Here is a 27,707-nt window from a genome sequence, read left to right on the forward strand (position 1 = left end):
CAAAAGTGTTTTAATCTTATTTTTATAGGTGCTGTTTAGGGCACAGTGCAACGTAGCTAGCCTCGGCCATCCTAACATCTAAATTGTTTTATAGACTGTGCTGTCTTCAGTCCACTAGTTGTATTCTCACCCCCATCTGGCAACTGGCTGACTGTATAATTAAAACTTTTCCACTAGTGGCCATGACAAAACTCATAGCAGTAAGCAGGCTTCCTTAAAATGTGAGTGTGCATGTGCAGACATGTTTTCTGCTGAGATTATTTCATTGTCACATGCGTCCCAGGAGTGTTTCCTGACAAATTAAAGCTTTGAGGTTAATTTAATGTTTTTTTCAAAATAAGGATTGCATCGCCCAAATGGGAAAGGGAATGAACTCTTTCAAAAGACTGCTGCCATATTGCTCATCATTGACGTAGGAGAGGGCACATGATCACTCCTGTCAGCGTGGAGGAAAAAATAATTTTAATTCCTGTCTCAAAGTGTTTCTGCAGATTGATGGAATCTAACAAACCCTTGTTGATGGTACGATGTCAGTCCCTAGAGTGAGATGAAGCGGTGGTTACTGACTTCATACCCGCTGTCATCACTAATACAACAATCGCGGGCCCTGGGAAAAACAGAGAGAACATACCATGGGAAGCAGCCAGGCTCACAGGCTTTCTCGAAGTGGTATCTCCTGTTGCCGCTTTCAGAGAGACAATGCCAGGCTACACAGGAGCATTGATCTGACCCAATAGATCATTCCTTATGCAGTAGGAAGGCCTGGAAACAATTAATATTGCCAACCTTCAATGAGCGTTTAATTAAAATATCTAAAAAAGGTGGGGCCCTAAATGATCATCTACAGTCTCCTGATCCTTAATATCTTTCCTTTGGGAAATGGGGTGTTGATATATCATCTGGTCTTTAACATTTTTCTTTTCTTGTGAATGGAAGTGCTTTTAGCTATTATGCACATGGGAATATGGGCTGACTGCTGCTGCTTACAGGGCATCTCTGTCTGTATAGTCTGGGCAAGGAAAGGGGGCAGAAAGAAGGTTCTATAGTCATGTTGTAGCTGAGAACGTGGGGTTGCAGTGTCTTATACGGCAGGTTTCTCATTGCAATTTAATGCCATACAGTTCCAAAGATTGACTGTTGGTCTGCAACTCTCCTCCCTAGAGAAGCCTGGACTGTATGAACAGATATCCAAAGCAGGACTGAACTTCACAGAGGTGTCCACAGTTTTCAGTCTTAATGCTTTATAATACACGTTTGAGATTTGATCCTGTGATCGCTTAACCCTCACAATGATTGTGGTTGATGTGGTTAGCACTTATATATTACTGGGATTGTAGAACCAATCTGGAAATCAGCTGTTGTTTCCATTGTGTGGGTAGAATATGATGCATGTTTATCTCGTATCAGTATGAGATAAGTATTTTCATATGTATCAGTGGCAAGTAGATAAATATTTGGGGGAATATCAATGTCCTTTCTAGAAAAATGATGATACAGTTGTAAGGGTTATTGTTTTAGGGAAGAGCGTGATTGGACCAGATAAGGGAAGACAGGAGTTTAGTCCAGGTCCTTAGATAGATATAGTAGGGTTTTTTTTTTTTCCTTTTCCTTTGAAGTTTAGGATTGAAAACCTGCCATCATTCCGAAGTAGAAACAACTTGGGTGGCCTTTTTTATCACTAATAGGCAGAGTAACTAGGCAGGACTGTGACTCCACTGAAAAGAGGCTCTGTCATACAAGAGGTTTTCCAGGTCAAGATTAAAAGCAAAATATCTCTCATCACATGAGCCTTTGTACTGCACCCATGTTTTCTAAATGCTTTTGGCTTATCTTTAATGTTTATGCTGCTATCAAAAATAAACCCAGCTTCCATCTCTGCGGGTGTTGTATTTAACATCAGCAGTGAATAGGCTTTTTCATTCCTAAATGCTAATTTTCTTTCTGTTTTCAATCTGTTTCTGGTACAAAAAGTTTTTGTTTTCAGTGGTGGTTTTTTTTTTTCTCTTTGGTTTTTTAACTGCATGTTTTCTCCTTCCCATATCTGTTTTTGTCTATGATGATCTGTATTTTTTTGATGGAAGCAATAGCTGAGTGTTTATCGATGACCCTGAAGCCTAGAACTTGAATCAGAGTTCGCCTGAGTGCGGCTGGCAGTACCGTCATAATAATAATAATTTAAAAAAAACTTTACCAAGATTCATTTTCATCAACAGAAAGTGGAGAACTCTTAGGAATAATAGTAGTATTGTCATATAAAGTGATAAATGGGAAACAGATCTGCAACAGATACAGGTCATATTCCAGACATTAGGTGCGTACCTCAAAATTTCATAAACTTCGATATGCCAAGACGTTATCTAAATGTAGGATATTTAGTAGCTGGAGATTTCAGTAAGCCGTGACTAGCAAATGAGTCGTGTGTACTGCTGAAATATTGTGAAAGATTTGGATGTCTGTGTCAGATGAGATATGTAGACTGAAATGCTGACTATCAATTTTGAAGTATATCAGATTTCCCCTTTAAGGGAAAACTAAGCCCAGTCTTAAAGACGGTCCCCTGGACAGCCCAAGTGTTTGGTAGAATAGATATCCTTGTGATGACCGTGCATCGGGAAAGAATCTCCCAGGGTTTACTTGCCCAAGTGCAAGGCCGAAATGGTCAGATTAGGTCGGTAGTTTCAGAAGACTGTAATCAGCTATAATTTAGAGAGTCTTTCAACCAAATATAGTAAGGAAGGTAGCAAACAAACTTTATTCCATAATGCATTTTGAGGAAGCAGGAGCCTATACAGATGTGGAGGGTGGAGCCATTCTGTAATACATAGGGATCAGTAGAAGTTTAGAAATGAATGAATGAATGAAATGTTTGAAAATTTAAAAGACTGATCTCCCTGCCAAGACTAAAGGAGCTGCAGGTTGGAGGCCTCCTCGCGGAGAGATGGTAAAGGATTTTAAAGTAAGGCAATAAGTGGTCTTTATAATGGTGTAAGGCAGGAGACATGCCTATTCTGGGTATGACGGGGTACTGTACTGGAGTAGGGTAGATTGGCAGCATAGATTAAACCTGAGTCATTTGAACAGACTATTTTACATACATTTTCTCATGTTTAGTGTAACGCATCCGTGAGTTTAGAAATGCCTCATTCTGTGTGTTGTCTTTGCTTCATGCCTCAGATTAGAAGGTTCCCTTCAAATTTTTGATCTAAATTTGCTTGCATTAGGAGTGGGAAGTATCTTGTTTCTTTTTTTTCTTTTTTTTTTTTTAATTAACCCACCAAATAATTTTAATGCAGGTATGTATTGTTATCCTATTTTGCTTTCCTATTATAGATGCTATTCAGTAGTTCTACCTCTTAAGCTTTGGTGTGCAGCCTTTCTATCATTTAACTCAACAAATAAATGTAAAAATTCTATTAAATGCAGGTGTTCACAGAGCTATGACTTTTTATTTATCCAACTTGCTATTTGATGACCTAAATGATTTCAGCTCTTCTAATTACTTATTTAAGGACTATTGATCTCTCAGGTTTCTTCTGGGAGGCCTTACGGAATAGTATATCACACAAATAGCATTATAGTTGCCTGCAAATTAAGGCAAGCAGACAGACTGTTGTAACATTGTAGTAACTAGGCAGGTGGCTTATTTTAGGCTAAGTTCTGTGTGAAATATTTATGTACTGATTTAAATACGAAAGAGCTGGAGTTCACGCAGTACTGAGAATACAGCTATATGTCAGTCAGCAGTTGAATCTTCCTAGTGGAAAGCCCCACAATTATGTTCTAAAGACATTCAGCAGTTACGGCCCTGTGCTAGGAACCACAGAGGTCTGAGTCGCTGTCCTTGGCTTTCCATTCCTGGAGTGCTAGTGTAGTCACACGAGAAAGACAGCAAGACTGTGAAATTTAGTACATACAGAAGTGTTGTAGCATTGAGAGTTAACATGTGATCATCATCATTCATCATGTTTCCTGATAACTTTTTCAGGATAGCATTTAAAATGCTCATATTTAAAATTTAAAAACCCCTAATATATATGGTTCTGTAGGGCTGATCTTTGAAATTTTCCTGCTCCATGTCCCAAAGTGTTCTGTGTTTTATGTCATCAGTCAGCTTTTGCAGATAGTGCTACATGACCCCATCAAGTCTCTAATAAGATGCTGTGAAACAATTTTACTGAGACTGAGTGTTGTGATGTTCCTGCTGACTTGCAAATAGATCCTCTTTCCCTGAGAAGAGACAAGTGGCTAATTTGATTTGTTTCTGAACACATGAGGGTCACTGGAAATGGTGACTGAAGTACATAAATAAGTACACCTGATGTCTCTTCGGGGGAGACTTTCTTCTGAAGTTCTGTTTACATCGCTTGATCTAATAGGCAAGTTAAGTTAGAACTTACAAGTTTGGTAGTTTTATTATTCAAGTCACTGCTCTGTGCTCCAGGTGACCTGTACTGCAGGGTGAGAGACGGAGACCAGTGACTAATAATTTAGTCAAGATCTGGGGAAGATGAGATCTCATTGCATAGGATAAACTATTTCAGTAGTCTTCCAAAATATCAGCTACCATTTTCCCTACCTCCTGACACTTGTAAAAGTCTCTTTTCTTTTATGTTTTATTTTGCCTTTTACTTTTCATAGAAGCACAAGCCAGACAAATTAGGTAGCAGTAGCTTTTGGTAGATGCAGAGATGGCACTTAAGTCTTGTAATTCCAAATTCTCTATGTTAATCTTCTGTGTGAAAGAGAAAATAGAGATTGCAGCATGTGCAAGAACTCAGTCTGAAGTGGATTGGAAAGAGTTGTGGGTCATTGGGGACAGTAGAAGGTATACATTGCCGCTTCTCTGGAGGTGTCAGGAAGGAAGGACACTATCCTCTCTGGTATCTTGTCTGGTAGTTCAGGTATGCAACTGGAAGTTAAGGTACTGGGGCTATTATCCTCTCTGTCACTGTAGTTTGGTGTGTAACACAAGTAAAATCTCCAAATTCTTCTATGTTTCGGTTCATCCTGTCTATCAAATGGGGTATGATGGTGATCTACTAAGGGTTTATGGAGTTTGCGTAAAAATGCTTGCTGTACCTCTTTGGGTAACATATTCCAAACCAGTCCGTATCATAGAGAAGAATAATGATCTATCTAGTTTCAAGACTTCAGTACTGCTGGTGCAAACTACTTTCTATCTTTTTTTTTTTTTCCTTTAAGGAATTCCACCCTCTGTACTGCATTTCCCTTTCAAAGGAAAGCAACATGCTTTTCTAAGGTATTTGAAGATGGTAGGTGTTTTGATCATGCTTAAATGTTACTGATGATGTTTCTCTTCCTTTGCTAATAAAAGCCAGGAAAGCTTCAGAAAAGGTTTCTTTTAATTTATTTTGCATATTCCCAATTAATCTTTACAGACAAACTTTTCCCAACTTTGATAAGTGATTAAATGGGGTATGTGAAGAGTGTGCAATATTTTTAAAGGATAGTTTCCTATGGGGCACTTCAATAGGAAGAGTACTAACGAACGTTCATAATTTATATGTTTGAAGCCAGCATGGTGTATTTGTCGTAGATATCATTTAGTGTAAAAAGGTTTCATTATGTGCAAAATTAAAGTGTTTTTAAATTATTGGAAAATTTTAAATGTGGAAGTCAAAGGAATAAGGAAGTTTTCCTGTTTCCTTTCCGTTCTGCTGCATTGTGCATCTTGCAGTTAGTAACCAACCTGCGTATCAGCACTCCCACTGGATAACAATCTTCCAGGCTTATGCTGCTTGTACCCTGAAGCACAGCTGCTCTTCCCAAGGGACAGGCAGAATGCAGTCAACGCTGCTTCTCTATTCTGTACTCATTAATTGATCTCTGGCTTGGTGACTTCCAGCAAGGTCACAGAATTGGCAGCTATAAAGACAGTGTTCTGTGGAACATTTAAAGGGGAAGAGTAGAAGTACCTAGCATGGGATGGTTTATTTTTTTTAAATTCATAAATATTTTTATTTGTCGAATCTTCTATTTTGCTTCTGCAGAAGTCTGAAACTTGGAAAGATGCCAGAAGTTTGTCCATCATGACCTGTTCCTTCAGTTTGTGAGTAATGCTCTATCCTGAAAATTGCTCTGTTCTCTCTTTGTGATTCTACTTCTGTCTCTATTATAATGGGGCATCAGCATTCTAATTATAGTTCAGATCCTGTAAAGGCAAAATGATTTCTAAGCAAGTATAGTGTGATCTTCTCAAATTTCTTTCTTTGCAGAAGACTTGTCATGCTGGCCTTGGAAGGCATCCATGTGTGTTTTTTGCAAAAGGGCTTGAAATCATATATGCTGCTTTCTCAGACTGACTCTCTGATTAATTCAGACACTTTATTATTTGAAAGGTGATAGAAATTTGGCTTTAAAAAAACCCGACAACAAACAAACCTAAACTGTCAGTCTCCAAATGCCATGGTCTGTGTTACTCATTAAACACTATGCAAGTAGCGCTCACTGTCCTTGTCATTGTTACAGTAATGCCCTTTTTATAATGCTCTGAATGCTGGCGGCTGTGCTCAGCAGGTAGCATTACAATGAGCATGGCCTATGTTCCAGGGCCACATGCTGTCTGTTACGCTCTTCTAGTTGAGCCATTCTAAGGATATTTACAGGCTTTTTTTTAAAGCTGTGTAGCATGCTGCATGTGTCTAGTCTAGCAAAAACATGTGAGAACTGCAAATAAAAAGATGCATTAGCAAAGCTTAAGTGCTTAAATACTTGAAAAGCAGAAGAGTCTGCAGGGTTTGAATAAAGGAAATGGTCCCAACTGCATGAATGCAAGACTGGAATACTGAGGGCAGAACTAAGCTGTACTGTGTTATAAGGGGTTTCATGAATGGTGTGGCAGAGATTGGAAAAGGGGTTTGGTTGACCTGGTGAGACTTGTGTGATCTAGAAATAAAGGGATCTTCCCAAAATTTTGTGAAGATACAGATCTGTTGTAGGAAGAAGCTGGAGCAACTGATAAAGGAAGGTTGACAGATGGCCAGTTTTTGTGGATCTTTGGATAGATGCAGAGGTCAATGCTGTTGTCATCATTACTTAAGAGCCTGGATACCCTGATGCTAAGAGCCATAAAAATAGTTAATAAACATTTTAAACATTTGCTTCCCGTGAAATCATGCATGCAAATTTTTGTTCTTACCTGAACTTTTCCAAAAGAAGGATTTACAAGAATTTGGCAAATCCCAGGTTTGTCGTATTAAATTTGTACATTTGTATTTTTCCAGGCTTTGTGCCCAATAATGAAGGAAAAGAGAAAGGTGCACTTTCCAACTAACTCATGCAGCGCTTGAGGCACCAAATATGCAATATACAATTCTAACTAGACACGTTTCAGGAAATAGAGGGGTACACATATGGAATGGGAAACTCAAATATAAATAGGTCTAGGTATAATAAAGGGATACCAATTATGGTAACTCCCCTCCTATGCTGAAATACGAGGCAAATGGAGATTTTGCAACTCTAACAGCTGTGACTTGGGTTTGGACAATATTCATGTAGTGGATGAAAAAATAATATTCTAAGTGACATATTTCTGAATTAATGGAAGTTTGGTAGATAGTATGTTCAGTCTCTGCAGTAACTACTTCTGTTGAGAATTTGTAAATTATGTTAAATAGCTGGTTTCTCTCTTACACATACACAGTTACTGCCCGCTCTGATTTAACCCATATTTGTTTCTTCATGGAAAGTAAACAAATCTTCAGTAGCAGTAATAATTATTCTAGGTCCTGAAAGTTATCACTACTGAAACATCTTGGTGTATTTATGCTTACTCTCTGTCTTCATTTAGAGTGTCAGAAGAGGTCCGCAATATTTGGATAAATGCATACTTTGTAAATAGAGCACTCCTATTTGATGAAGTGCAGCTGGCGTACATAGAGCCAGCTTGGCTAACCTGATAAATTGGCGAGATGAATTTCAGTTAATTGAAGTTTTATGAAATATACTAAGATGATCTTTAATTATGTCAGTGTTTCTAGATTAGAGTTTTCTTGTGTGGACAAAACAAACAGTTATTACTAGGTGAAATTATCATTATTTGGAGGGTTAAATGCCTGTAGTTTATAAACTCTGTCCTGAACTTCAACTTGTACAGTCTGTCCAAAGTTTCCTGTCAGAAAAAACAGTTGATAAAAGTTATTTGGCCTTAAAGAGCCCTTTTCCTAATCCCTCTTTACTAACTGTTGTATAATTGGAAGCATTCTGGCTTGGAGCGTGTCAGCAATGATGTTGTGCAACTTTGTGTGTAACTTACTCTGAATGGCATTATGGAGATGGAGACTTGGGTAGAGAGGAGTAAAGGCTGGGGACCAAATTCATAGGGAGCAGAAAGAGCCCGTATGCCCAAGGTTAGGCGTAAACTTAGCTCACAGTGTTCAGCTCAATCCTTCTGTAAAAGTCCTGTAAATGCGAAATTGTCAGTTGCCTTTAATTTATTTATAGATCAAATGAATAGTTATTGCTGTATGTATTTATGAGGTTCACAGTGTCACGAAGGTTTTAAAAAGACTGTGAAACAAAAAGCGGAGAGCATAGATGCAATTTGCGTAGGTCCCCTTGGCTTGACTTAAAAGCTTTTTCTTGTGGCTAGACCTTGCAGCTTGCTCCTGTGTTGGGCAAAGCTGCTGAAGTCATGGGGCTGTCCCTGTCATGGGTTGGAAGGTTGTGGCCATAGAATCAGAGCTGTTGCAGCATCTTTAAGGAATAAAAGGAATAAAATATGCAGCTTTCTCAGAAGTATCATTCTCAGGAATGATAAGCAAGTTCTCATGAAGTAGACATTCAGAAGCATCTGTTTGTAGAATATTGTTTATTCATGTTGTGAAACAAATCACAATAAGTAACTAACATATATTGTGTTTGTAGTTGCTTTCGATAAGCTAGTAATTGAATTATCAGCTAAAGACTTAAAGATTAGACACGATGTCTTTGGAAGAGGGATGTAGAAGCAAGCCTAATTTGATTATTGCAGCAAATCCGTTTTCTGTTCATTGTGAGTTGAAGCGCAAGTACTTTGATGGTTCAGAACTTCTAATGTTCTTTCTGTTATAAAGACAGCTGGTGGTGTTTGATGTTTTAACTCTTGTGTGAGACATGATACCACAGAGGGGAAACAGAAGATGAATGTGTTAAATTGTCACGAACCCCTGAGCTAATGAATTGATTTGATACTGTTTATTCTACTAGAACTCAAAGTGATTAATTGAATAAATGTTTATGTTCGAATCTTTAATTTGTCTATAAATATGTATAGTAATTAATGAGGAGGCAAGAAATAATCTTGAGAGTCACCTTGAGCAGAGAATAAGCATGCATGATGCATTCTTGGGAACCAGAAGTGTAATTATGGTATCTAACCTCTGCCACCAAGTGGCAGTTAGATTTCACTGCCTATCATTGGCCCCATCCGGAGGAGGTCTGGCTGCAAAGCTGCACTGCTAATCAGCAGGCCAACATTGTCCCTGTTTCCAGGGAAGGCCATTGTGCCTAAGGGAAAGACAAAAGCACAAATATTCTTTACGCAAAATTAGACCTGGAGTTTCAGAAGTTTTCCCAGCACAAAACAAACATCAGCCTGCATGTGTGACTGTATCTGAAGTTGACAGCTACTGTTTTCTGCTTAAAACTTAGCTTGGGGGAGCAGTGTTTAGTATTTTGCCCAGTGCAAGGGACAGAACCCAATCTAAAGAGGTGGTGGGGTGGAGGTGGAAGAATGTTTCTTGTTGATGTCTGATTATTGAAATGGATAAGGACAGACCAACCTGTAAAACTGTCTCAGGGGATTAATCATTTATCTACTACCACTTCTCTAAAAAGTCTTTATTTATTTATGTATAATACACAACTATGTGTTTAAAATGAAGAACATAAAATAGAAAACAAAAGCAAATGGAAAGAAGAGAATAACACAGGAGTCATTATACTAATGGATCATTCGTATATGTAGACATTTATTACAGATCCACTATAGGTAGCAGTGGCAGAACTTGATACAAGGGTTAACGTAGGTGGTGTCACCACTATGTGTGTAGTCATAGCATGACAACACTAAAAAAACCAAAACGTTGACTTTTGTTTCCAAGCGACATTACAGCTAGATTAGATGACATTATAAGAGTTGATTCATTTGTGTTCCTCACAAAAATGGTGGAGGTGTAAATATTGAAATAGAGTAGCAAAAACAGTCATACTTTTCAACAGAACAGTAAAATTGCTGATTAGATAAAGTCCCAGAATAATCTGAACAATTCTTGTACTTGCCATACAGTACAAAACCACTGACTAATATGAAAGGCATGATGTATATTCTGTATTTAAACACTTCACATTAAATCAGTTAGGTCTTACAGGCTTATAGGTGTAAAGTATCTATGTATTATGTTATTCTTGAACAGTATTTGTGCTATATAAGAGTACAGCAGATATAGGAGAAAGTTTTTGCTCACCAGCAATGTAAATGTATTCTTCTGAAGGGGCTACAGGGACTTTCTTAGACACAGAGGACAGCTTCTTGCAGTGAGAATGGGTGTGCAGATTCTCTGGGAATTATAGGATACCATTAAACTGGAGCGAACCTGTTATAGGGCACATTCCTGTCTTATCGTGGGTGAGGAAATACTATTGCACAGTGCTGCTTCTTTCCACCAGAATTCCTGTATGCCCTCTGTTCCATACATAATTCAGATGCAATACATAATTAAAGGACTATAAAGCCACACTTACTTTCATATATTTAAATTACTTGGTGAGCCAGAGATGATGTTTGCCTTGTGTGTGCTTTTGTTTTGTTTTTTTTTTACAGTTGGTTGAAACAGTGGAGACCACAGCGTGATCACTCAGAAGCTATTGAGAAGCACTATCAAAATCCTGATTGTCAGGATTAATATTATGTTAGAAAAAGGTATAACTATATAACAAAGTCTAATTAATTTGCAGTCGATACTAGAAAATACCAGTGTGTTCTGCAGATATTCACTTCCTCTGGTTAGCAACATTTTTGTAAAGTATAGCTTCTTCAAAGGAAGAAACTCTAACTTGTTTTCCTCTTGAAGCATACAGATTTCACAGTAACAATAAAAAAACTCTGCATTGAATTGCCTAGACTAGCACACTTTCTAGGTATAGTATCTGTGTGGCAAATGAGTGTGTATAACATCTGTTTTTGCATACAGGTCTACAACAGAGACTAGCTTACACATGGAATAGAAAGGAAAAAACATTAGTCTTACATCTTGAACTTTCTCACTGTTCCATTCTGTTTGGATTTCTTTTCTTTAAAGCAATAGTTTGTGACTGGATTCCCAGCACTTCTAGTGCTATAATGAGCTTTATGTGGAAAGCATTTCTTAGGTGCCCTGGGGCTTTTTGTTTCAGACATTGGATGTGTAACATTTTATATATTTAATCACCATCAAGAAGAGTGTTTGGATACAAGCTATTTAGAGTGACTGTCTCTGCTATTGCAACCCACTCAGGGCCCTGAGGGAGACCTATGAACAGAAAGAAGTCTCAGATTTCTTGAGCAATTCAGTATTGCCAAATACTTTGGTTTGTTATGGCTGCTGGGTTATGGGATGGAGAAGTATTGGGAAGATCTGTTCAGAGAACATTGTGTTAAAAAAAATCTGTTTAGAGATTCAGGAATAGTATTCAGGAAAATGTTGCTTCTCTCTGCTTTGAGCACCAGAACTGTGAAGAAAACATAACTTATGTTGAGCATGAAGTAGAAATCAGTATCTAAAACATCCTTCAAAAACAGAATTGAAAACTAACGTTCTTTTACAGCTCGTGACAGAAAGAGCCACTTCTTTAGTTGAACAAGTTACCACTTACAGCAATTTTAATAAAGGACCTCCTGGCAAAAAGACTAAGATGTAACATCTCCAAACCTTCTTTTTATAGATAAAACAGTGTGTCTCTCAAAATCCTTACTGCTCAGTTAAACCTTGCTAGCATGTTTTGTGATGGGGTTACGTAGTCTTTGGTAGTCCACATTAAGCCTTTTCCATTATATGTTGATAACATTTAGTTCCTTCTACTTACGGGACGTTTTTTCTTCTGTACTTTCCACCTTTCCCCCCCCCACCTGTGGGTGGAAACAAACAACCAAAACCAACTCTGTCACTTGACACCTCTCAAGAGCTCCACTACTCAGAATTTGCATGAATACTCCTGTAAACAGCGTCATGCCAGGGTTGATTACATCACCAAGCCATCAGTCTGGTATACAGGCTGCTGTGGTACTGCATGCAGTCGTTGGCCTGCCCAGTTCTATGACCTGCCTTGCTTTATGGTGTGGATAACCAGCCCATCCTTGGGGATCTTCTGTCTCTGAGGTTAAGTACCTGTGCTTATGCTACTGCTTATCCCAACCTGTAGTAATTGAGGCATTTTTCTGGCAGGTCATTACAAACAGGATTTCACAGCACGATAATCTCCAGCAGAGGGACTCTCACTTTATTTTTTTTTTTTTTCTTTTTCACACTTTGCTTATGACACCTCCATCTGTTTGCTGCTCTGTGCTTGTATCGTTGCTGTGAAAAAATAAAATGCAACCACATCTTTTCTTCTCTCTAAAGACAGAATAGATGACATAAAAGTTCCCTCAAAGCTTGCATCATCTAGTGTTTTTAACTTATTGGACAGATGTTATTCAGGACTTACTCCCTCTCTCCATAGTTTTTCTGACCTTTGGCAATCTCACGGTCGTCACAATCTGCTGAAATGTGGAAGGACTGAGCTTCCTAGCAACATGCTCTCTGTGGGCCTGAACCAAAGCCTACTGTAATTGCTAGCTATCTTTAATTACTTCATTGGGCTTTGAGTCAGATGGTAAGTGTAGGAGACACATAGTAACTAGCAATCTCTCTGGCTTCTTCTGGCACTTTGACTTCTACCTGTCGTCCCATGAATATCTCAAAATTTCTTTGTTACTTTTCTTTTAATCCACCCATTTTAATATCTCTGCTTTATGTTCCACGAGCTAAAGCTGCAAAAACCTCTTTGATGTGATTTCTGTGCACCCCAACCCTTCCCCTTGCTCTCCACAGATTCTGTCTCCATTGGCCTCCATGCAGAATGTGCGCACAGGAAATCGTGGATGGGCTTGGAACTTTGCGGGCTCACTTCTAGGTGCTGAAATTATGGGTTTGTACACTCTGAACGGAAGACCTGGCTTGGCCTCTTCACACACAAATTAATAAGTAACATATCTAACTATATGGAGTCCCAAACCTACTTTTGACTGGTTTCTTTTTCCTTCATCCCCACTTCTTTCTTTCCTTTTCCCTCTCACTACTGGGAGACCAAATCGTAGTCTTTATCCTGATTAGGGACCTAGGGAAGAAGAGTGCCACACTTCCATGATTAATCTTTAGTGACTGAAGGTTGGGGATGACTCTAAGTACTTCTTTCCTCTTTTTTTTTTTTCCTGTAAACAGTACCTGCTGTGGTACTGCTTTTCAGGCAGGGAAGCCACTATTGCCTAGCCTTTGACCTGGGATGAATTCATCTGCTTCTCTACTCCCTCATTGTATTTCTCCATGAATTGATACTTGCATGTTATGATATCAACATTGAACAATGCAGTAAAAGCCTGGAATTGGGAAAATGTGCGATCTGACAAGAAAGTGTAAGCCTCCCATTATGTTGCCATACTTCAGCCCCTATCTCTGCTTTGGGAACAGTTGTCCTGTAGAAAAACAAGCTGGGTAGCACCGAGAAAAAGCACAGGCTGAGTGCTTCTCTTCTGTCAGCAGGTTATTTTTCTCTTAAATGGTTGTTTTACTTTTACTTTTCATGTTTGTTTTGAGTAAGATCCCTTGCAAATGAAAAGTACAGTATTCAGAAATGGAGAGATTGAAGAATGTACAAAAAAAGCCCTTTCTGTATCCATGAATTTGTACCGCCTTTCCCGGTGTCTCAATTCTTCAGCAGCAGGGACTAATCTTAATGATTCTGCACTGATGGAGAATTTTGAGTATGTATTCTGTTTTCCAAAGAGGATCCTTGAAGAGTGTGATGTGGATTGTGGAATGTTCTGCGTTTCATGTAGCTGTATGTAATTGTTCTTGAGCTGCCTTTTACCTAAGCAATTCACATTAGTTTAAGCACTTGCAATTGCTGAATTAATATTCTTGATCATGTTAACAACATCTGTTTTGGGAGTTGTTGCATTTGCAGTTACGCATGCAAAGCAGAGGGGGAGTACTCTCTTGTGGAACTGTACTGATGAGTAATTGGGTAGCAGTGGTAACCTCTTAACCCTGTGGAAATGCAACCACAACAGCATACCTAATCATGTACTCATCTAAGTGAGTTTGTGTGACATGAATGAAGGTTTTGTGGTGAGGAACAGACATTTCTGTTACGTTTAGCACAGGGTAGTCTACATCCTCCTCCTCAACACTTAAGTTTGCAAAAAATTGTAAGTTTTTCGTGTCATAATTGCTTTTGTGCCTTGTTAACTGTGATTCACTATGCCAGTATACACAGTGACTGTTCTCTGTTGTGCTCAACATCATCTATGTTTTGGTTTGGTTTTCAAGATATGAATATATTTTCTTTTCCATATAATAGTGGTATAGTGGGCCACAAAGGGGAGGGGTCATTTAGGGCTGAGTCAGTATGTCTTTTTGCATAAATTGTTGCCCAGTTACATATGCTATACCTGTCGATCTCATAGGCTAGACCTGAAGCAGGGTGCCATGTTTTCTATCTGTATTACCTTGAAAGGAGTACATTGCTATTACATTGCTATACAGCAGCATAATTCAGAGCATTATATGAAAAGTGTAATGGTCAGAGGAGACACAATAACAGCTCCATCAAATATTGATAAAGTAGGATTATTAATTACAGCAGGGGTGTAGGATTAAAATGTCCCTTGAGTTTCATTCCCCATTTGATGTGAGAGTGCGGTTTTGCGGTCAGAGAGTGGGAAGCTCAGGACAACTGGAATCTTTTCTCATCTCTTCGATGTGTTTGCTTAATGTCCTTAGTGGTTCAGTGGATATATAATACTATTGACCGGAGTTCATAGAATTTTGATATGCTCCTATGGTGGCACTGCTGAGAGTGAACTTTACAATGATCTTTCTGTTAGTGTAGCTTAGTCTGATTTGTACCTCATAAAAAAGAAAAACACCTCTGAACAAGCTGATAATTTGCAGTCCTGTTACCCTGGAGTCTCGTCCTCCTTCAAAGAGCTACGTGCTTTTGTGAGATGGTGAAAACACTGGATCAGTACCATGGAGCAGAGAGCATATGCCATTGGACTGCTTGGCCCTCTAGTGCAGAGTGGAAGATAATATTTTGCTTTTGATGGTGTGTATAGTGCTGAACTAAATAGATATCAAAGCAAAGAGAATTAATTAAATTTCCCAGTTACACAGCCCTTGTTTAGAAAGGAGCTTTTAAATATCTCACACTTGAAAAAGACACTGCAGGTTAGAAATGAAATTTCCTTTTAGAACAAAGCCCTGATCTGCATTACTAATAACAGCTGAGGTCACTAAAATAGAAAGAATTTCCCTTTGAATTTCTTTTGAACAGTGTCTGCATTCTCTGCGTCACCAGTGTTAGCTTTTCTTTTCCCACAGTTTTGATTCACCAGGACAGTGCAGTAACGATTTGTTTTCCTCTTCAGGTTCTTCCTGGTTCTAATATTCTACCTAGAAGAAGTGTTTTAGACCTGTAATAATCATACAAGTTCTATAAATTCATTCTTCCATTCCTATGCACAAAGTGTGCATTCTTGACATCCCTCAGTGTGTGTCTGTATGTGCAGCAGCATTTTAACATTCCCTGTGTGCCCCAAGGCTTTTTTAACTGATAAAACTCTCCAATTTAAAGCATCTTCTCTTTTTCTTTTTCTTTTTTTTTCCCCTTTTGTGTGTTTCCCTGCTCTCTCTAGAGCCATTAGATGTTCTAACTATGCACTTCAGGAGATCAATATGCTTTTGGTATTTAGAGCCATTATCATTCTGAGGCTGTACGACTAGTATGTATTCATCCTATCAACATCTGCTCAAAATTCCCAACATCCCACCACAGCTAACAGAGAATGACCGTTTTGTCCTTGGTCAGGCTCTGCGGATCGGGAGCCTGACACCTGGCTTATTGTCAGACAGATTCCATTTTGCTCTTTACTTTGTTTTGACCTTATTTTACCCCCGGAAGCTCAGTTTCAGCTGAAGATGGATGAATGAATTGGGAAGCATTGTGTCTATTGCTGCCGTGGCAGTTCCTGTGTGTTACTGCCCAAATAAGTTACTTGGTTCCTAAATTGTAGGAACCTATTCTGACCTAACAGTGAGATTCTATCAGCCCACAAAGATGTGCTTGTAACTGAAGTACCATTTCTGTAAAGCAATAGAAAAAGACAAGAGATCAAGTCCTCTGCTGGGCAGAATCAGCCAAATCACTGTCCTTACTGGCTAATTTAATGGAGGATTATCAGCTTTAAAGTCATGGAAAGAGGATGAACTGTGGCTTTGACTTCAGTGTTAACTCCAGTGGATATTTGGTGGTGGGAATACAAAGTGACAGCTTTATAATTTTAACAGAAATTGCCAATAGGGTTAAGTTACTAACGGGAAATAAACAAGGAAATTGGAGCTGAGTATGTATCAGTGTTGAAGTTAATAGCCAGGGGTGGATTCACTATTTTAAAATCATGTCCAAAGGACGTAACCTCTTACGGAATGGGAAGAAACTGTTTCAAGGTAGAAAAACAATGTGTTGACATTCTTGGCTTTCTCCCGTGCATTTTGGTTGCTTTTGTTTTCTCATTCATGTACTCCTGAAAGTTGGTTGCTCTAATAAGAGGTGCTGGATCATTCACATGTAGTCTGCACTCTTGAAGCTACTTAGGGTTAACTCTGACTAACAAAGAAAAATTCAAAGTAATCATTAGCTCATTCAAGATTTCAGGGAAATGGCTGTATGATTCCCCAAGTTATAAAAGGAAATGTTATAACAGCCCATACAGTTGACAGTATTGCAGGTTGACTTTTTGCCTTTCTAAGTGAAATGAAGCTGTGAAATCTCAGAAATACTGGGTGCTGTGTAGTGATTAATTTCCATGTTACATTGTCTGGTCTGAGTCAAAGGAAATGCAGAAGCAAAGGGAACCTATGTTTTAAAAAGCTTTACAGAGAGGTAGAAATGGAATTGAAGAAATTTTAATTTAGTCTCATATATTACAAGTGGCAGTGGTTTGTCATTTTCTCAGAACACACACATCTAAAGAGATTTTCTCGTTGCTTCTTGGATTCCGTTTTCTCCAGAGTGGTTGCCCTACTGACCTACTGGGAAGTGAGACTAGCAGAAATATGCAAAGTCCCTTGGTTCAGAGTCATGCATTAAAAAGGCTTTAGGATCAAGTGGAGTTTAAATCTTCAGCCAAAGACTTTTTTTGAAAAGCACTGATAGGCCCTCATGAAACACCTGTGACTCACTGAATGTACAGGTTAGCAAAGCTAAAGATCCAGAGATCGATTCATACACCATGGAGTGAAATTAAATTTCTGCAACTGTTCTACTATTACAGGAAGCTCAGCCATCTATACTTTGGCTTGCCTTCTGGTCACAGATACAGGAAAGGAAATTTTTCTGAAGTCATGACCTGTAATAGAAAGAGGAGGACCTAAAGCTGAGTTGGAAGCAGAAAGATTCATCATTTGCCCAGATAGTTTAGCTACGCTGGCATATGCAGTCACTCCCAAAGCAAATGAGAATTAAATTATCAGGTTTGTGACTTCTGTCTCATATAGCATTCAAGCATAATAAATTATTCTGACAAACTGGCCTTGGTGTGGAAAACTTCTTTAAAGATACAGGATGCTGCTTCTTACTGGTGTATATATAGGGTTGACTTAGTTGCAATGGAGTTTCTCAGGGATAAAATGGATAGTGTTCCAACAAGGTGTAAATTATCATGTTTCTTTCCAAAAATGATACTTATAATTGGTGAATGGCAAAGCTGGATTGGCATTAGACATCTGATCTAAAGTATTAGAATTCTTTCCGTGTTTTCTTCCCATTGTTCTTGGGAAGTTTCTAGAGCCATGCACTTGAACATTTTATATAAAACCTTGTAAGAAGCCTTTTATGTCTCTCATCAGAGAGATGTTTTGGTGCTTATTCTTACTCTTACTGAAACAATCATAATCCTGATGAAGCTACCTTTGTGCTTTTACCAGGACTTACCAGTGCTCTATTCCTATGGTTGTGTTTAGAAGTAGGTTGGAAAAGTTTAAAACAGTTTCCCATGTGTTTGCTTGAATCTGCTGAGGTCACTTTCTACTGTAAGTTTTTGAGTGCTCATGTAAATATGAACTTTTCTGCTTCAGACTTTGCTGCTGCTGCTTCCTCTTCCCACCTGAGGCCTTTGGCAATGCAGTCACAGGACTGATTGCTCTTAATTCCAGCATAAGCAACAGAGGCCCTCAGCTTAAAAATGTTCCATATAGCAAAACCTAGAACTGCACAATTCCCGCTGATTCAGTGTGTTCTCATCACGGTTGGTGTAATGTGCAGCCAGACTTGGGTATCACATCTCCTTTTGCCCATTGTAGCAAGAGAGCCATATTGACCTTGTGCAATGCGATGTATGTTGTATATGAAAGTTGATTATATCATAGTTGGGCTTCTTGATTATAAATCAAGATTATAGACTGCGTTTTAATTCAGCATGCTATAAAAGCTTCGTTTTCCTTTTCAGGGGCCATCGAGCAGATTTTGTTTCAGACATATTGATGATGTGTGCACATTCAGCACACCAGTTAGCAGAGCTAAAGATTCAAACACTTGTGTTGCAGATCAGTATCACCTTTCGCAGAAGCTCAGCAGGAGCTTGGTTTGCCTGCTGTTGCAAGACATGAAGTACAAAACGAGCGTAAACCATGCACCCTAAGAGAAGTGGAACAAACTAGAGCTTCCCTCAGGGCAGAGAGAAGTGCTGAAGCCCTAAAAACCTCCACCTACCTTTGTCTCTGGTCCAGTTATGCAGTTAGAAGCAAATGAGGATATTTTTCAGAAGCGGACGTGAGGGATTAGATCTGATTCAAGTCTGCAAGGATCATAGAATTAAGGTGGACATATCTTTTGAGTTTATTTTTTGCCATGTCTTTGAAATAATGTTTGATTTGAGATTACTGATATCTTAAGACCTGTAACTGATCACTCATAAACCTTCACTATTCTGAAGTTGGGAAAATGCTTTGTATATTGGTACAATTCACCTGTTGTATTTATCATAACTGATGTTGAGCTGTCTTCGGCAGGGAATGTGTATTTCCATAACATCTAATTGTATAGGTCCCTAGTCCTTGATTTTAGTTTGCAGTAATGCAGCAGTATTAAAAGAGAATGAGAGCATTAACTAAATGTGGGATTGTCTCTCAGCTCAGGTTGTTCTGATCTGACATTAGTGTGCCAAAGTAGTAGTAATGTAGTTGGTTATCATCAAAACCTTTCTATGCCAGAAGGAAACAGTCAGGAGTACAAGTATATATGCTTATTAAGTTAAATTTGCTGACTTACATATTTTCTTTTCTTAAAGAGAGGTCTACACATGCAGAGCAGGTTTGGAAAAATTGTTGCCAGTGTGGTGACAAGTTAATTATTCAAGTCCTAATTATGAAACAAATTCAGTGTTACTGACATTGAGATGAAACACCATTTGAAGACCATGAGAACAAGCTTGAATGCTGTTAACAATTACGTAAAGATCTGTATTTGTCGTTCTTAAAGGTTTGTTAAGCAATCTGACAAATGGATGGCGATGAAAACACCAGGATTTAGCATCTCAGCAAAATGAAATGTCTGCCCACATGCCAGTGCGTGCTGCAGTAATCCTTGCAAGGCTGCCAGACCCTCTTATCCAAGTGATAGCAGATCCAGCAACTTCTGCACACCCAGTTTAGGTAAGGCCATTATTCTGGGGCATCTGTGAAGAAGAAGCAATTGACTCACATGGGAGCTTCAGTCTGAAATATTCTTAGAACAGAAGTTAACTTAGAAGATGTTTGCTACTCTGTGTCACTGTGGCACAGTCAGTGGTTATGCTAATATTGGTATGAAACATGGCCTAGAAAGTCATGAGTGTGTGTGAGCCCAAGATACTGAAAGTAGCTGGACAAAGCCCAGCTGTGAGTCAGGAAATTGAACATAAGGCTGTTTCTGTACAGTTGTCCCTTGCCTTCATACTGACAAATGTGTCTGTTTAGTTACCTGGATCAAATTTGAAGGTAATAAGAGTATTTCTTGAATGGAGTTATCATTAAGGTGCAAATGCACAAAAGCGAGCCCCACATCTTTGGCTTCTTGGAGAAAATTACTTATTCCTCAACATTTGGCACATCCGTGGTCTGCATCCAGTTTACTTCCTGCCACCTACTGTGGTAAGAATGTCCAGTTTTTCCCAGGGGCCTCATTACAGAGCAGACTGTGTGCATGAAGACTGTGAGAGACTAAAGAGATTACATCTGGAAGGAAAATGAGGCAGAGCTTGCTGATTTATGCAGTATTCAAAGGTGTCATTTCCATGGCAGTGATAGATGTCATATACAGGACTTTGAGGCTAGACTCTGCTTCAGAACACACAGCTCACATGGTGCAGCTAGATGTGTTTGTTTTTCAGGTCCAGCTGGGGGCTTTTCCAGAATTCCCTTTTCCCCACCCCTGTGTTTGGCTTTCACAGAGTGCAAAGTTTTGCATTACAAGATTCCTTTAACCCAGGCTCTGCTGCAGGGTATAGCTCCCTTACTTTGGCTCTGATTGTAGGTTCCTTTGGTTCTGGCTGAGCATTTAGCTTTTCCCCTGAAGCCTGCTAAGCGCCCTAGGCACCAGCATGACTCCAGGGTTGCCAGCAATGCAGACATGTGCAACAAACATATGCTAATTCAGAAGGTTGCCTTTCAAAGCTGTTTTTAGGCAGGTAGATCAGAAAATTGCCCAGCGCTGCCCTCCAGTGGGGTGAGAGGCTCCCACTAGGCAGTGATGGTCGTAGTGAAAAGGGATATTTGCAAGCACGTTGGATCATTTTGACAAAAACAGCAGCAAAAAGGCCTCTCAGTAGTCAACACAACTTCAAAACACTCTTAGATCCAGGCAATGTATTGGACACGTCCTTCTTCCTGCTATAACATTTTACTGCAGAAAATCTTGCCTGAGACTTTTTTTACACTATTAGCTGCTTCCTGTTAGCTGATCAACATTCTCATCTTCCCATCTGCCAAGAGAGGCCCCTTGGAAGGGATTTACCTCCACCGAGGCAGCTGTAAGCAGTGGAAGAGGATCAAAGGGGCTTAAAGTTGACCTGCAGCACTCCAGCAGGGTCTCACATAGATCAAAGGGTACATACATGGTTAGAGCCTGACTTCTGTAACTTCCTTGAGAGATACCTTGGCAGAAGTATGGCCCTATCTTTACTATGGCCTAGTCTGCGTATGTTGTGAATGGGCTTATATGTTGGAGAGGAAGCTATAGGTGCTATGCATGTATTGGGTATCCTTGTTACGGATCTTACAATTTGTTCTTTTTTTGGAATGAGGCATGTAATGAAGATCTCTGCACAAGCAGCCAATATTGCAAGGCAGAGTAGGTGACTTCAGACTTCAGGCAAGTCTGCTTCAATTTTGTCCCCTCAAATCCTAACCCTAGACCTCCCGTGGTCTGCAGACAAATACGGGATTCTTCCAAGAAATTGCTTATGATACTGATTAGAAAAAGTTCTGCTTAAGATGTCATTTCTCTGTAGAAGTGATATTATTTTAAGAGGACCCGGTGTTGTCCCAGTTTCTCAGTTAAGGCAGGATTTCACTGACATTTTGTTGGCTCTTTGTTGCTGTATGACTGACACAAATCATTTGAGCCCAGTCGCTGGTGCATCACAAGAGTGAGAGTCCGTTGCCACAGGATGGCGCCTGATGGCCAGGCTTTCAGGGCTGCGTGTATGGGAAGAGTTAGACCCCAAACCTACACGTATGGGATAAGTATGCTATATTCAGTCTTAATCCACATACATAGTTCTTATGAAGTTCTCATAAATAAACGTTCATTCTGCTTTTGTCCTACGGGACTGCCAACCCTCTTCTTCCTCAACATTACAATTTTATCTGAAATTGATTATTGTGCTCTAGGAGACTGGGTCAGAACTGTGACCATCCATTACATTACTCTAGCGAGTTACTGCATAGCAAGAAATAGCAACCTTTCTGCTGTTTCTTGGCATGACGATTGTTTCATTACCATTACCTAGGACTGACCAATGTCATATGCTCAATACTGTTATCAGGTAGCATGATTTACTTGCCAGCAGTTCTGAGTAACAGTGATAGGAAACTAAATTTGTTGTGTCCAAAAAGTGCAAAAGGAGGTCTTGAGGCTGGAAATTTTGTGTGATTTTGCCAAGTTTTAATAGCAACTTTAATGTTTTGACTCACAAACAAAACTCTTCCTTGGCTCTTCTCATGTGTGGATGTTGCAGTAGGTCTTACAGTGTTCAGTGTGCTGCTTGGCACAGTCCTGCAGCGTTTCGGGATGTGTCTAGTTGCATTTGTTTGGCAGCGCTGGTGATACATGAATTTCTTGTTAACGCCTGTTTTCACACAATGGCTTTTTCTTGAATTTGTGCAGTGCAGAAAGGACATCTAGCGGGCAGATGGAGAAGTGGTGACAATGCATGTTAAGGGCAGTAACTTTGGTTATTACAGGAAAGAGCAAATTTCGAATTAGAGGTTGGATCCTGGAGAACCCTCAAGCTTTACATCACCAAACTGTATTTGAACTTTTCAGTTTTTGGCCTGTGGGTCTGTAGGCTTGAAATTCCAAAACCTGAACTTTTTAAAAATATACCTGGCACTTTTCAGCAGTGATTGAGAGTAGAAGAGTATACTGAAGCAGTCATTTTTGCACGCTGTTTTTGAGTGGAACTGGAAGTTTGTTTCTTAACTAGCTCAACCTCCCATGTTCTAAGTCTGCAGCCACTGTTAGTATGGGCTTCTTTGTGGTTGTGCCTAATAACCCTCAGAGGATGAAGCTGGGGAAAAAATCAGAAGATTTTGATGCTGTTAGCTTGCATTGTTCAATTCAGAAAAGTAGATTTGTATTCAGTGGTGAGGTTCCAGAACTGTAAGGAGGCAGGTACAATATGTGCATATGACAGGAGATAGGAATGCCTTTATTCTTAACAGCTTCTGTCTGTGATATTGGCCATCATATCACACGTCTAAGCTCTAGTATCCGGTCTGTAATATTAGGATTATTTTAAGCCCGGTGTGAGGAAAGATTGTGAAACTCATGCAAGCATACATTGTTCTTTGAATGGAAAGCGCAGACTGTTTTGCTTAGGTACTTTGCTGTGCAGTTCATTCTGAACTGTTTGTAGAAAAATGTACAGGATTGTTTTGTGAAAAGTGTACAAAAAGTATAGAATAAGAGGACAGAAAGGCTCTGCTGAGTACCCCAGACCTACTCTCTCCCTTTTCTCTTAATCCAGCTTGCCTACTGCTGCCCCATTTTCATGGCATGCATTTCCGGCTTGCGAAGTTTCCTGCCTGCTGGCTGAGAATAGAAGCCTTGCTGTTATGCTGTCCTTAAGTCTCTTGTAATGAGTGTTACACAGGCGAAAGCAGCTGTGTCCTTTGGCTCTAGTTTTAATACTATGTTAAAGAGCAGATTATACTGACGTTGGACTGCGGCGATGCGGAGGTAGCGGAAACCATGGCCAGTTTGGGGAAGGCTTTAGCAAGGATGACTAAGGACTTGGAGCTTATGCTTTAGATAACAAATCCAACCAATTGTGCTCGTTCTTTGGAAATGTAGTCAAGCCTAACAAATCAGGGCCTTAAAAGAGTTGCATTAGGGTCCTTTAATTGGACTAAGCTGGTTAATACCCACATTGGCTATTGTATGCCCAAGGGTCCAGCACAGAAATGGTCTGCCATTTATGCTGGCAAAATCTCATAAAATTGCAACCATGAATGTTGAAAAAATTAAATTCTAATATCCTCACAGGTAGACACTGGATTAAGGTATTTTGATTATTATAAGGAAGTCGGATATCTTGACCTATCCAGGCTTTGTTAGCTTGAGTTTTGAGCAACACGAAATGAGCCTTAAGTCCTGGCAGACCACTGGGATATGGTAGCAGTTAGCAGTGGTCATAAAGAACAAATGAACACTTTTTTTCAGGAGGATCATCCCTCCTCCCCTGTTCCAACCCCAGAACTCACAGTATGTGTGTCCTGGCAGCAGTACAGGCATGAGAGTCTCACCTCTGTGGGAGATTTTGGCTGAGAACCATATACTGCTGCCATTTCCCAGGCTGCTCAAGTCCAAACCCTGTTGTGACAAATGCATGAAATGGTACCTTCAAAAAGGTACCATTCATAGCATTCCTGCATGTGTAATATTCTTGACATATTGGCCATTTTAGCAGTTCAGTTCGAACCCATCAACATTAACTTGACAGAAAGACGAAATGAAGACTCAAGAGTGAAACTCAATCACTAGCACAAGAAGCTACTGCTTGAGACGTTGTCTCAAATGTACTGAGAGACACCAGGAATGTTCCTCTCTGGAGCTTTTTAATTGTTCAGCCTCTGCTAGACTGTTTTGCTCTTTCCTGAGTCTAGCTAGCGTGTAACAAGTCTTTTGTAGCTAATGGCTCTGTCAGGGGTATCAAGTGCCACAGGCCACACAGCACAGCAGTAGCAGCAGAGCTGCACGAGACCTAAGCCTCTGTGGGAGGACCTCCACTTTCTTATGTGTGGGGATTTGTTACACTAATTCTGTTTTATGAAAGCTGAGCATGTCCTTCAGGTGGACATACAAGCCATAAATTACTATGGATAGTTTTATTTCCCAAGTGTTGTGAAGTATTGCACTAGTCGACTTACAGAAGTGGCTGTATTCAGTCAAGGAAGAATGGTGGTTTCTTGCAGTTAATTGTGCAATGGATTCATACGTATTTGCTTTGATTTGGAAAAGGTGAGTTGTTAGGAGGATAATTCACGCAGGTGAGGCAAAAAATTTTCTGAGCAGAAAGATTCTGCACATGTGAGCGCTTGGTTAAGTCCCCTGACAGCAAAATGAGAGTCTAAGGAGAGAGAAATGAGTTCCAGATGGTTGTGGTAACTGGCAAGAAACTAATACTGAGGCTGATCTTGAGAAAACAGACTGAAGACACCAGAGATGAAAATGGGGGCAGGGTGGTCCAGATAAGGTTGATAACACATGATATATCATCTTTGGAGCGTTCCAAGGCAGGATAGTGAGATGAACCATTTGTTCCTGGATTGCAGTGTTTTGGTGGTGAAAACACTCTCGCTGTGACTGTTCTGCTTTCTGCACTGAAGGTAAAAACAATGCAGTAAATACCCCATTTCCCTGCACATGGCCCATCAGCCTCTGTCCACTCTGCAAGGATGATGAGATAATATAGATTACTCATTGTAGGATTACTGATGTTTTCATCATGTGCAGCCTGGGTCTATCTGCCCCAATTCCTTGCTATCCTGTGTATTTCTTGTTTAAACTAGGAATTTGTATGGCATCTTACCTGGCTTCTATTTTTAGTTGTGGAAGGGTGAGGCAATGTGCGTAATTCTCATTACAGTTAATTTAATCCAATTGTGATGTGGATTTAGAGGTACTTAGTAGGTCACAACTGAATGTGGGCTCTGTCTTTTTCCAGTTACTCTCATAAAACAATGGACACTGATAATTTTTTCCACTTCTAAAACTAAACACATGTGATGTGTTTAGTGATTTGGTGCTTGTGTTATGCAGATACTTTTCCTGATGATCTCTGTAACTGTTCTGTGATTGGGAAAAGAGGGTTCATGTACATTTTGTGGGTTCATATGTCTTGTGGGTTCACAGATCTCATCATGTATGAGAGAGCAGTAAAGACGAATGTGGACTAACTCTGCTCTTTGGGATTAACAGTGTGCTTTTTGTGTCTTTTTCTCTTTGAACAAAGCAGTTAGCCTCTATCAGAAAATTGTGATTGATCCTCATCTGGAATTTGTTTGTAAACACAAACCGATACAGAAGCCTGCATCCTAAAAATGACCCCTGGCCACCTCAGTCCCCAAGCCAGTTCTGAGCTCGTGTCACAGCTATGGAGGAGACACCAGGTTTGTTTTCTTCATCATGTAAGGGGAGTTCAAAAACCAGAAAGCAAAAAACCACACAGCGTCCTTTTTCCTTTTTGCCTTGTACTGTGAATCTCACAGTTCTTCAATTTCTCATTACCTTTGACAGCCTAGCCTTTTTTCAGACGCTGTGCCTGTAAATCCGACTTGCTTTGCCCCGAGTAGTTCAATCCGTGCGATCCAGGCAGCGTTTTCTCTTTGTTCCAGGAACATGAGTGAAGCATTTGAGAGTGGACAGGGACTCTGTCCACTGTGTTAGTGCTAGTCCCCAATTCGGCAGAGCATGGAGCGAGTGCCTGTAGTAGAGAAAATTCGCCAAAGTCCGTGATGTGGGGAGAGCTGGTATTTGCTAGCTTCCAGCTACTGTTTCTCCCCTGAGGTTTTTAGAACAGTCACTCTTAGACTTGTCATGGAATTAAAGAAAACCACATCCAGGGCGTATAATGCTGCTCTCCTGCTGCCACTTTTCCTCTTATTTTGGGGTAAGTTTTTGTCTTCTGTGCCTGATTCTTACCCAGCTACAGTAACTTTGGATCAAGTCTGTTATCTGCCCTTGTATTGCAAAGGTAACTGAACAAAATGTCACTCTCACAGTTAGATTTGAAGTCTGAAAACTTCTTGTCTGGAAGATAAACAGGCATTTCATTCTAGATATGTTTTTCCTTCTATTTATTTCTTGTCTTCCTTCATCTTTCTCCCTGTGCACGTGTGTATGCATTTATTCACAAGAGCTAAAAGTGTGTGCACTTTCATGTAATTAAGTATTCAGCTGTTACAGTAATCATTTTCTCCATTGAAAAGTTCTGAATTTTACAGTTGTGCCCATACAAAAAAAATGCCGAGCTTTATTTCCATTCTATATGCTTTAGAAATACATTTAGGCAAAAGAGGAGTGTACCTAGGGGAGTATACTCATACGTTGGAGTGCCAGATACCTCTGGTACAAAGTGTGGAGGAAGAAAGACAGTACCTGAGTATTCTCACTTAGAAATTTTGAAGAAAGCAGATCCATCCTGAAAGTGCAAGAAGTGATGAGGTAACAAAAGAGTCTATCACACTGATGGATGTTTTTGTTTTGTTTTGTTTTTTCCACATTGAAAACTTACTTTATAGCCAAAGAATATACTTGAGTATACTGGGATTCTTCAAGTTCACATGAACATGTCTTTGGGCTCCAAAAGTCACCCTTGTATACAGTTTCTTATGGTCCCTGAAAAATAGATTTCTCTGTTTCTTCTGGAATGGGCGCCTGGAGATCTGCTGGGCCTAGACATCTGTTTTAGTCATCTAGGGATTATAAGGTCATGTCAGGAACATGTCCAACCTTTTACTGGAAAGTAAGATTGGGATTGAATCAGCCTCCTTATCCTCTCCTCGGCACTGCCAGGCCAGTATCTGTATATAAAAGTCCTGTTTGGTTTCCACCGAGCTAGGACAGGAATGACCAGTGACATGAAGAAGAGGAGGTAAAATATGCAGAACATGCAGAAAATACAAATACTTTTCTCTGCTAATATC

At 39.7% G+C, this 27,707-nt stretch overlaps 1 protein-coding gene across 1 annotated transcript in view; it reads left to right on the top strand.

Annotated features, from left to right (window-relative positions):
• Positions 1-27,707, top strand: part of CRB2 (crumbs cell polarity complex component 2) — a 75,429-nt gene that overhangs the window by 6,232 nt on the left and 41,490 nt on the right. Inside the window, exons 2-6 of the mRNA XM_075170825.1 lie at positions 5,203-5,260; positions 6,012-6,070; positions 18,749-19,118; positions 19,780-19,952; positions 26,022-26,171. Of these exons, the coding sequence (XP_075026926.1) occupies positions 26,156-26,171 (16 nt within the window). The 5' untranslated portion in view covers positions 5,203-5,260; positions 6,012-6,070; positions 18,749-19,118; positions 19,780-19,952; positions 26,022-26,155. The remainder of the gene's footprint in view (positions 1-5,202; positions 5,261-6,011; positions 6,071-18,748; positions 19,119-19,779; positions 19,953-26,021; positions 26,172-27,707) is intronic.

Source organism: Calonectris borealis, chromosome 21, assembly GCF_964195595.1.
Source record: "Calonectris borealis chromosome 21, bCalBor7.hap1.2, whole genome shotgun sequence".
NCBI lineage: Eukaryota > Metazoa > Chordata > Aves > Procellariiformes > Procellariidae > Calonectris > Calonectris borealis.